Genomic DNA, 12,318 nt, shown 5'->3' with positions numbered 1-12,318 from the left:
TTTCGTTCCTCCTTCCATTCTTTCTTTTTTTTTTTCTTTTTTCATTTAATCACTGTTTCGTTAGAAATATTTTTGAATTTTTACCAGAAACGAGATTTTATACGAAATAACTTTCACGAACGATTCGGACGTTCGGTCGAAGAAGAATCGAAATTCTTTGAATTATTCAATTGAAATATTCTCGAGTATAATATTAACGCGTTTACTTTCGATCGATCGAAATGTGAGTAGATTTTCGTTTCTTTTTTTCGTATTATACCGAGCCACGGTAATTTCGAGCACACAGAGAGAAAACAGAGAGTTATGGGGTTAGGCACTATTATCTCGACTATAAACTAGGAACCATCATCATCATCATCATCATCATCATTATTTTTATCATGATCATTGTCACTGCAGCCATCACGCTTGTCAGTCGTGGGCTCGCGAACCTCATCGTATTTCTTGTCAGCTTCTTCAGCGAGGAACCTGGCCTCCTTCAGCTGATTTTCGAGGGCGTCCATACGCTCTTCATCGGCCAAGCTGCGATTCTCGAGAATCTTGCGGGCTCTTTAATAATTATCACAAAGAACGGCGATTAACATACATTAAGAAAGAAAAGATCGCTGGAAGGAGAAGTTTTTAAATTATCGGTCGTTGCCTCGTTCGTTGTAACGAAGGTTCCACGATGATCAGGTACAGCACTGCTCTCCAACTATCTGCTAAAATTCTTGGAAAGATATACCTGCGGGAGCAAATTGGTACTTGATCTTGACAAACCTGAATTTTCTCCAGCTATATAATTCTACGCTACTTTTTTCTTCTTAAAGGATGATATAATATTTCCATAATCTACTTAATTCATAATATAAATAAGAAATGTTTCGCCGTAAGGCTCGTTCAGAGCAGACAGATTACTTAAATTCCAATCAATTGAAATCAAATGACTAATGTGAATTAGAGTAAAAATTTAATAAATTTAGGATATTTCAAGCTAACTAATTGTGACAGGTTCCTACTGATAAAATAGTATCAAGTTTTTTCAATTTACGAAATATAGTTAATGTCAATAAGACTTTGTGAGTTACAAATTATCAACATTATATTATTCAATTTTTAGGAATTAAATGATCAATGTTTTGAAATGCGTTGTACTGTAACACAATGCTAAAGTGTAATTTAAAATATCAATTGAAAATATAATGGCGAAAACAATGATATTTTTTATCGAATACAAAAATTCATCGATATAAAATATGTCGAAAAGAAATTTGTTTATAAAATGGTAAAGTGGATCGTGGTTCGTCAAGATGAATACAGATTGGCTTCCGTAAGATCGTCGCGAAAAAATTGTTTTTTCGTTCGCTGGTTCGTGACCCACCTCCTCGTATTTTTTATCCGCCTCCTCGGCGATCAGTTTAGCCTGTGCTAGCTGTTGCTCCAACAGGGATACTCGGTCATCTTCCATATTGGTACGGTTTTCGAGTGCCTTGCGTATCCTAGTGATCGATTATCATTCGATTTTTAGCACCGGTTTGATCGCCGTTGAAAGAAAGATCATCGACACACGAAAATAGGATTCTCGCGGTTATGAATAAAATATTCTTCGATTTATCATTAATTATAGCATATAGAATCGCGCATAAATTAACATTCGCTTTTTTAAATTCTGGATAAAAATATTGATGTTTTACTAATGATTATTTTATATGATCATATTATACAACATTATACGATTTAAAACGATAATTATGGCCGGTCTAACTCATTAAATATTTATCATGAATTTCATGTTTCGAGAAATTTAATTTATAAAAACGGTAAAATTTATAGTAAAGAAGAATCTTCAATAACTTTCTTGAAGTTCTCTTTACAAGAGACTTTCTAATCTGCAACATTTTTTTAGATAATGTAGTAGCATAAAAAGTTTAATCGAATACATACGAAACAACGATAAAATATCGCGAATTATGTGTCGGCTAGTTATCAATTTCTTTTTCCGCGATAACAAACCTCAAACATGTCATCCAGTATCGCCAATAGCGTTATAATCGCCAATGATATCGTTTATCCGCAAATTTCCTAGCCGTTTTTGAATCTAAATTAATCTATATAGAACAAAGGTAACTCGCTCTAGATGTTCAAAGTCACGGTTCTGATAAATTGATAATTCTTATCGACGCAACCAAGAATCGGTATTTCAATCGATCGAGAGCGGAAAATTCTGACAAAATAATTATCTGCAAGTTCTTTCAACGTCGAAAAGTTAGTCCTAGCGGTAAATAATGCCGGGATATCGATCGAAATTCAAGAGGAAGGGCGAGTGATCGATTAGATTTAGCCAATCGACTGGTTAGGTTCATTTGCCAGAAAAAGATTCTTTCCTTTTTTCGTCATTAGCTGATCAAACGACGATGGAATTTAATGCTCGCGTAATAATTGCATCACTTTCTGCAATGGATCTATCGATAATTAAGCAGGCACTTTACGCATAATAAATGTATAATGAAAATGCACGCTCCATAAAATCACAGTAATTACTAGTTCACCAGCAGCCTTGAATTTGCTCTGTGTAATTGCGTCTGTGCTTGGGCTCGATTGTCATATAAATATAACTACATCTATATTGGGTGCGGTATTAACCGCGAAACATCACAATGCAACATTGTGCGATTATTTATAAATGGAAAAATATGTAAGTTTGTTTCAGGATACTCGCTCTTCCCACTCGATTTCATTGAACGTACGGCGTTAGTTCTGATTCTTTTTGAAGCATCGAACGACCATCTTGTATTTTGGAAATGTTAACCCTTTGACTGTTATGGGTTGCTATAAAAGCTCGACGATAATGCCCACCATGTGTTATCATTATTTCTTTTAATAGATTAAATATTTTACTTTTTTCTGTATTTATATTAATATAAAATATCATTTGTATCTCGCTGTGCTTACGTTCCATCAATGGATTGCCCGCAATTAAAGGGTTAATATCGATGTTTGAAGTTATTGTAAAGGCGAAAGATCTACTAAAAATGCATTAGCATTCGTCTGTTTAATTGTTTTCTTGTGATTTGATATATTCAATGACAAGAAGTTTGAAATTGTATTCTACTCTGATAAAAGTTCATTTATCACAGATATAATCTTCTAATTATTATGAGCAACGTACAGGTACTATTTTATCGATTATTATTATTTCAAAGAATTTATAATTAAAACATCCGCATAATTCAATAACCTCTACTATAGTAAGTAGAATTAATTTTCTTTACAATATCCTCGCCATGTCTTCAATAAGAGCGTAAGTTACTTCAAATTATTACCTGTAACTTAATCTCCTATCATCCCATAGGGCAGACAACAGGCCTATCAGAATTATCATCTTTAATAACTCAACACCTCGATCATACGATTTTCCTTTTTAATATATATATACAATTTCTAATAATAAAAAACTACAATCTCTGACAGCTTTATTAACATGAACCTTGTGAGGAGGCGAAGAAAGTGTATGAATCGAACTTTCATTGAATCGATCAATCAAACGGGAAGGGGTTTGTTATCTACCCATTGAGTAAAACATGAATGCCACTATACTGAACGGCTCCATTATAAATATCTGTTCGTCGACGGATATTTATAAGATTTACGTGGTCGTCCGGTGCTCTGTTCGTTACAGAAAAACATGAAGATAAAAATGTGCAGTTCCTTTACCGTTCGCTCTCATCCGCAGCTTGCGACGCCTCTGCCAATTTAGCAGTGGCCGTTGCGAGGCGTTCCTCAGATCTCTCGAGGTCCTCCTCCAACAATTGGATACGACGATTCAGAGCGGCTACTTCGGACTCAGCCTGTAATACAAAAGAAAATATTAAGTACGGAAAATTAACATTTAAGTTACGACGTAAGTAGTTTAAGTAATTTTAGATTACATATTAAGTTGTAGTGTGTAAGTATTATTGATGTAACTGTAAAAATGTAAATTGTAGTTGACACTAAAAGCTATAAGGCAGGTGGTAATAGACCTATTATTATCACTATATTTTTAGATTGAAGATTACTATATTTAAGATATACATATATATTACTATATATACATAGATAAATGGAGTCTTTAAATAGTAATTTTACTAGTGTATTATATATTTAGTATTGTATTGATTTCGCTGTTTTTGTCAACAAACAGACTTAGTTTCATGATAAATGACGTTCTTATTTTCTGCGTAATCTATTTAGCTCTCTTCTGACCTATTTATTGACCCATCTTTTTATATTTGTCTCTATCGATTCATATCCACGCTAGCTCGTTCATTCCAAGCAATTGTGATATGTAGTGTTTTTTAAATTATATAGGGTGGTTGGTAACTGGTACTACAAGCGGAAAGGGGGTGATTCTACGCGAAAAAAGAAGTCGAAAATTTAGAATAAACATTTTTCTTTTAATTTTTCCATCGAGACAACGATCTACAGTGAGATCCGCTATAACGAGACGTGATAAAGTGCACGCGTACCGAGCCAAAATTCAAAGTCGATTTTCTCGAAAATAAAGCCTCAAACGAAAAATGTTTATTCTATATTTTCGACTTCTTTTTTCGCGTAGAATCACCCCCTTTCCGCTTGTACCACCAGTTACCAACCACCCTGTATATTTTTGCTTATCTTGTTCTGCTGCATCTATTGTAGTGACAAAGGATACTCGCGGTTCTGATTAGCCTTAAGTTTTAAGTGACATATTGGCGATATAAAAACGGACAATTTGCAGTAATAAATATAAATCTCTGTAACACGAGGTCCTGATTTAATGAATGACCACAAGAGTTTTGCAACGCCATAACAACAACAGTTATCGTCCCACAATTTTTCAGCCAACAAGTTACAAGGTTGCAATAAATTCATTACCACATGAACGAAGTAAGTTAAGACCAAACACCAGATAAGCTATCGTCCGACAAACGACGATTGCACCGTTTATTTTTAGCTTGATACAGATGTCCTCGACTTCCTTATCCTTATAAGAATTTCAGAAAAAAGATGGAAGGAAGAAAATAAAAAATACAAAAAGCAAAACAAGATTAAAGAGCTATTGTCCACAATCGTACAACACGTGATTAGAATTCGCAAGAATATTCATCGCGGGATCGCCAAGGTCTTCGCTCTGTTCGCATATCAATGACCCTAACTTCCTTCGGTGCTCGTACTTCTCGTAACAACCGATTTAATTGAATGGGTCAACCATTTTCACAGCATCCACTTACGTTTTCATGCGAATAGCTTCAAATTCCTTGCAAATGGAATATATACTTGTCTCGCAAAAAGAAAACTAATCTTAAGATAAGAAAAGAAATACTTATCACATTCTATTAAAAGCGTGAGACTTAACGCTTCGTGGATTAAACAGCTGCAATAGTATGAAATTCGATTCCAAATAATATCGGTTAATCAAATTCATAAAAGTTTCTATTCGATTCTCTGGCGTGATCCAATAGAAAATCCGCATCTTATAATTACTTTCCGTAAAGATGTTAGGCTCAGGCGCTTTGTTACGGTTTCTACGTAATTAACGTTCTCACTCGATGTATCTTGCCGTGTTATTTAATTTGAAACTTTCATCCAATCGCCAAAGAACTTTGTATTCTTTCGTACGATTGTATTAAATGGAAGTTATTGTTTGCCCATGTTATTTAACTTAAAACTTTCGTTCAATTTGGAGAACTTTGTACTTGTTCGTAAGATAGTACCAAATAGAGCTTACAGATAGTCTGTTTACAACGTGTTGATTTATTGCAAAAATTGTTCAACGCGTTCCTTATCAATCCTTATTTCTCATATCTATTTCTTATCGAATAAACACCATTTTTAGATTATTCCACACACTTTTCCAATAAATAAACAGTTCAATATAAAATTGCGCTTCCTGTTAGCGTTAGGAAGGTGAATTAATGTTGTTTCGTCTCAAGATGGAAATAAAATGAGTGAAACGAGGTCACGAAGACCCTATTACAATATGATACTAATTAAAGCGTTCTTTAATTAAGACATGGAATTGTAACGTATTCAAAAGTTGGCTTCATCGATGTGTTACGTCAAATGAAACGAACCGATCGCGCCCTTACAAATGTAAATTGCTTAACGCTCGATTACGCGCGTATTCTACAGTCTACGCAATTCGAGGCCCTTGTCCCCGTTTGTGGCTGCACCTGTGACGATTGTGCGCCAAGCGGATAAATCCCAGTTTATCGTGCGTGAACCGGGCATTACGCGCGCTTTCATGCGAGTACTGTTCTTCGATCATCCACCAACATTTTGCATCCGGACCGATTCAACAAACCTGCAATTCCCCTTGACCGATGACGCGTCCAGATCAGCCAAAGATATCGATATCGATAAATGTGCAATTCTACTAATTTTGGTTATCTGATCTTACAAAATAGATTAATATCTATACTCTGATTTGTGTAATGTACGGTAAACTACTTTCTTGATTAATGTTTGTAGAAAATTTCGAGACATTCTTTTGTGTTCAATTGTTATAAATATTATAAATTTATATTGCGCGTTTGATTGTCTTAGTATAATTTAGGATCGTGTTGTTTTAATATGCATACATTTGTAACGGATTTGTTTCGTTTCTGGTGATAATTCAATTTATTGGTTTATACAGGGTGGTTGGTAACTCGTGGTACAAGCGGAAAGGGGGTGATTCTACGCGAAAAAAGAAGTCGAAAATATAGAATAAAAATTTTTCGTTTGAGGCTTTGTTTTCGAGAAAATCGACTTTGCATTTTCGTTCGGTACGCGTGCGGTACGTTATAACGGATCTCACTGTAGATCGTTGTCTCGATGGAAAAATTAAAAAAAAAAAATTTTTTATTCTATATTTCCCACTTCTTTTTTCGCGCAGAATCACCCCCTTTCCGCTGGTACCACCAGTTACCAACCACCCTGTATAACTAGAATTCATGTAATGCGAGGAACGTATCATTCAAATGATAACGATGTAGGTACTCAAATAAAAGAAGTTCACATTTGATTAAACGAATGGAATTAGCACGACTTTAGTTAAAGTTTCGTTTGAATTAAAATCTAATTTCCTTTTTTTCCAATAAATAAAATTCTATTCTACTTCCTGCTTATTCCAACTTGTTACATTATTCAGTCAATTCATATTTAATATGTCTTGCAACACACCGATTGAATTTTCAGAACGTTCCAATAACAGTTTCAGAATTATCAAACTATATTACTAAGAATTTCATTGGCCGTTCTTTCTACTTAAAATGATTCACTCAAAGAAACCAGAGGCTACGCCTATGCATACTCATAACGTGTACAATGTCATAATTCGTATCCAGACGATGTGGCGGGTTAAATTGTCGACCGGATAATTCGTCACAGTGTATAATATTTAAAGTAACGCGAGTGCCATTTCCGGTCCCATGTATTCTCAGTATCGATCATCGATCACGTCTATCAGGTCGTGCACGGACGATCTGTGTCGGAGGAAACCGACACGCCCACGCACACTGGCGCAACCGAACAGGTCTTGCCGATCATATCCGCGGTAATGACGGTAAGTGTGCCAAACTTCCGGCAACGATCACCCTCCGTTGCCTCCACTACGTTCTGTTAATTCGACGCGATTGTACTACTGTGTTTATATGTTGCGCGCATCAGTCCTGTAGTTTAATTGTATCAACAATGTATTACACAAAATTTCAGGAAAAACTTATTTTGTTGCTTATAAAAGGGACTAGGAAAATGATATTGTAATGATATGGTACAGTAAATAATTTCAATAAGGAATATTTGTTTACATCATAGAATATGGATTATAGGTTATGTGTAATATTACTTAATCCTATAATATTTTGATCATATCTTTTTGTTAAATTATTAAGAAGTGCTTCTGAAATAGAAACATAATTTTCATTACGTATAATATGTAATTTATGTATTTAAATAGACATATTAGGTACGTGATGAGAATCCTGGTATTAAATACATACTTTTCTAGTTTAAAAACTTGATTTGAAGTGTAGGATCATACCAGCCCTACGATATACCAACACCACGACATACCAACCTACATACGATAGGAACGCTGCAAGAGAATTTCATCCAAAGCAACGGTATCCGATTACTCCACAAAGTCCTCTTTTCTCTCGAAAAGCTTTCAGCGTTTCCTAATGCTTCGAATTATTTCAGAAACGTAGAACGACTACTATCCATCCTGAAAACGTTCCTCCGCGAAGCAAGTCAAAATGTATCGATCGATCAATTACCAATATGCTAAACCAATAAAAACAGAACGTAACACGAACGAAGCGCTATGACGATGTTTATTTGTTTATTAATAAGTCTGCCCCCAGGATGAGGACAATCGAGGCATGATTATATAAACTCAATAAAAGAGACGCCACGTGCTGGCGTACGGCTCGTACGTAATATCACTTTCACGGTACAAGCTAAATCCGTTGCTGCCCGGTAAATCAATGAACCGAACTTAGGAGTATATACTTTGGATAAATGTTCGTAACATGTGGGACACACGTTGTTAGTTATTTAGTTCTATTAGACGAGAAAAAGAAGAAGAAAAAAGAAGTGCATACACGGCAGTGCACTTCATTGCTCAATGACAAAAGCTTGTTAGTGAAGCTTCACCGAGCTCCTATTCGTTGGCCTTTTAGGACGACGATACGTCAGCGGCAGAAAGCGAGCAACGTCACCGGAGGTACATTGACATTTTTCGGAGACTATACAAGGTTAATCTCTAATCGACAAGAGAATCGCCCTAATTAACCTTTACATGAATCCTTATAGCTGGATTATGGATATTTATAAATTTATGACAAATTTAAAGATGTCAAAATATATACGTACATACACAATAAACAAAAATATCGGAAATATTCAAAGTTTACAAAAATATGAATTTATATAAATATCTGTAGTTTGATTATAAACGTTCCTTCTTCACCAGGATAGATCTTGGCAATTGTTTAATAGGATGGATTAAAAGATGCACAGGTTCTACCAACAGATACTGAATGGAGTTAGAAATAATTAATATGATATGTATAATGAATGTAAATATACAAAAGATAATTTATTAGCAATTGAACAGCTTTTCGAAAAGACGCCCTATAAATCTATAGTAAATGTTATATACATATTATACATATATGTAGATATCAAGTATATTTTCTACTCAAAGAGTTGAATTATTAATAAGTTTTTTGATTTATTCCAAGTCTCTTCTTTTTTCAGGAATTAAGGAAGAATTTTTCAGGAATTAAGTTACATATTTTTCAAGACATTCTCCATACTCTAGGATGAATGATAGTTCTACTAAATCATATATAATACTGTGACTTGATTACTTCATTCATAATCGATAATTTTGCAGAGGTTAGTCATGGTAGAACTGTATACAGGATATTAGTCTGTGACAGGCTTCCTCAACAGAGGGTCGAAAGGTCTCCGCAGGAAAATAAAATCATCGACTCCCAACGCTGATGATTTTAAATATCGCTACTGTAAATAACACCGAGCAGGTAGATATGGTCAGTAATGTTTTCTTGGTTAAAAAAACAATGTTTTTTCTCTCACCGGTGCTCAACTTTGGAACTTCAACGAGTTACGCATTCAATATATCGTATTCTTGTGTTGGAATCTGTTGGACCATTGAACTGTATATTAAAAGTGTCATGGTAATCGAATACATAGAAAACAAGCAGATTTATAATTTTACATTTAAATTAAAAACGTGTATTTAACATTTCGAATGTTTGAATTACTTGTAATACCTTTTTGAAATGTACTGGAACATCTTCAGGCCAGATGTAAATTCACCTATGCGTTCAGCATGTATTTTACCAGACCGTCAGCGAAAGAAAAGGGTAAAAACAATGAGACTGTGGTAGAAATCGAAGCTGATCAACTGGCTTACACCTAGAATATTCATTCGTTCTTAATCTGCTTACAATTACAGACACTGCACATATTTACCTGAATATTTTTGATCAATTATATTTAACCCATATATAAATTCCTACCTAATATTCTATATTCTTAATATATAAAAAGATGATCAAAAATTATAATCTTCAAAATAATCTACTTCATGTTCATTTTTTTTATAAATGACGCAAGAATAATGAAAAAACGTAATTATCCTTGAAAAAATATATCAGATCGTATCATATCGATAATACTACGAAAGTTTTCGCATGCGAGAATTATTGTACGATCGTACACAGAAGTCGACCGGGTATTCCCCTTAATTCTATTCCGTGAATACGAGGGACACATTGGTTTAGCGCAATGCGCACGGTTAATTAGCTTTGGGCGTTATCGTAACGACATTTCCGAATGTACGAAGGATTGTTTGATTAACGCTCAAGAGTAGCGACAGAGGTAAGTTTTCAAGCCGGTCCTCGTTGTATCAAGAATGTCTCGAGTGCAAGTCGAGTCGGTGTCCCTTCTATATCCCCCTAGCTGCCCTCTCCAGAGGCACAACCCAGCCTGACGACGACGTGCCTGGCTGCCTGACACTCACGATCGATCCTATAGCCGTGCGGACGCCGGCTCCAGCGTTTCGTGTACAAAGGTGAAAATGATTTCCATCGAAAGTCCACCGACTTCGAACATGATTACTATTCTATCTTTTAAGTTAAATATTCAAAACGTGATGTCATTCGATAGAATGTATCCATTTTTCTTCAATATAACAAGTTTCTCTCACGCAAACCGATCGATACTTTTCCAGACGAATACCGAGTGAAGTTGAGCACCATATTTCCGGTAAAGACACGCCGTGAACCGTACAGTTCGTTACGTGTTCTCGATGAAATTAACCGCACAATGAGTCGATCACGAGATGAATCGATTGGCTTTGCGAGCGGTGCACTTCGTATGACTGTTAATCAGACATCGAAATTGACAAACCTCACTGAATTCTTCCCTTCTGTGCGTTTAATTCACATCCCTATTCGAGCATCGTGAAACGATCGACGAGATTCACGAGCTATCTCATACGATAGGTCAGGTTATGCCAGAGAATGGAATAACTCGAAACAGAGGAAACTGGAAAAATATCCTCGACAAAGAACCCTACATAGTATCGAGCCAATTCGTAGGCAGAGAAAACGAACGAAATACGAAGTTGAGGTAATTTTCTCACTCACTTCCTCGCGGCGTATCACTTCCACTTGCAGCCGCTTCTGATATTCTTCACACTCATCCTTGTACTTCTCCATTTCTTCTTTGGTCTGCCTCATCTTCTTCTTGAGCACGTCGAGAAGGGTGCCCTGCACTTGCGTCGACATGCTGCTGGATATTCGCGCGTGTTATCGTCTTCTCACTTGTAAATATCGCGGTTACGAGTCTGGTGCGCGGATCGAGGTAATGCTCGAACGATAAATGGAAGAATGGAGAATCTAAGACAGCCGGTGAACACGACGTACGAAGACAAAGTATATCGGGGTACGATAGACAACCGGTACCCGTGCGAGAGAGAGAGTTTCGTAGCCTCCGAGCTGTCGTACACTGACGACCACTGGCTGCTGTTGACTGGAAAGCAAGATGGCCGCCCCCGGTCAGTACGCGCATGCGCGCTACTGTTCTGCGGACGTCAAATAGTCCCTTGCCCTTAACGACGTTTCTCCTACGATATTTTGTGGAAAATTTCCCTTTGATCAAACTACAATTGACCTCATCGTTTAAATACTTCCTATCTGACCACGCCTATATTTATAAAGAGTCGGTTCATTGATTCAACCGTTATTTTTTTCTTTTCGAGACCGTGTCACAGTATGATGCGCACGCCGAGTATCGCTACGCCAATCGACGTGTCGTCGCGCGCAAAGCCCCGGAAATACCGCGCCCGTCGTGAGCGCGCCCAACCGTTCGAATGGATGGTCGACAACAATTCCTGCGTTGTTTCGCTTCTTCTGCTTTTCATTCGCTGTGAGGGGCATTTCGCATTTATTCTATGCACCAATGATAATTTCAGTACCGACGTAATTTTCCTAAAATTGGTCGTTTTCGATGATCGACGGTTTTACGATGAGTAGATAGAATGAGATGGATGAATGACGCGGAAATTTAAATGATAATAGACATCAGTAATATAACGGTTATGTGACCCCTAGTAATAAATTGTTATTCATTTTGTACGTATTAGAGAGATTTAATAAAGACACAATTATGGGCAAATCGAATAACGGATTGTATCATATGATTTAAGCGCTACCGGAAATAGTAATATATTTTATTATGAAGTTCTAGAACAACAGAATTATTGTAATATCATTATATAAGAGTTGCGACCGTTAATTGAAC

At 36.1% G+C, this 12,318-nt stretch overlaps 1 protein-coding gene across 25 annotated transcripts in view; it reads right to left on the bottom strand.

Annotated features, from left to right (window-relative positions):
• Tm1 (tropomyosin 1) overlaps positions 1 to 12,318 on the bottom strand; it is a 37,733-nt gene that overhangs the window by 17,660 nt on the left and 7,755 nt on the right. For 12 of the 25 annotated variants that reach the window (XR_011173927.1, XR_011173926.1, XM_069119334.1 and 9 more), the window contains 2 exons: positions 3,694 to 3,827; positions 432 to 549 (listed from right to left, as the gene is read on the bottom strand). Coding sequence is in view for 19 of the 25 variants with exons in the window: in XM_069119334.1 (XP_068975435.1) it covers positions 432 to 549; positions 3,694 to 3,827 (252 nt within the window). In the remaining 6 variants the exon portion in view is untranslated. Of the gene's footprint in view, positions 1 to 431; positions 550 to 1,360; positions 1,479 to 3,693; positions 3,828 to 11,162; positions 11,549 to 12,318 lie in introns of those variants that run through there. The other 13 variants (XR_011173929.1, XR_011173930.1, XR_011173928.1 and 10 more) reach the window with 5 other exon arrangements.

This window comes from Bombus flavifrons, chromosome 8 (genome assembly GCF_040668555.2).
Source record: "Bombus flavifrons isolate JBK064 chromosome 8, iyBomFlav1_principal, whole genome shotgun sequence".
NCBI lineage: Eukaryota > Metazoa > Arthropoda > Insecta > Hymenoptera > Apidae > Bombus > Bombus flavifrons.
Note: the sequence above shows the minus strand (reverse complement) of the source record. Positions and strands in the feature narration are given on the sequence as shown.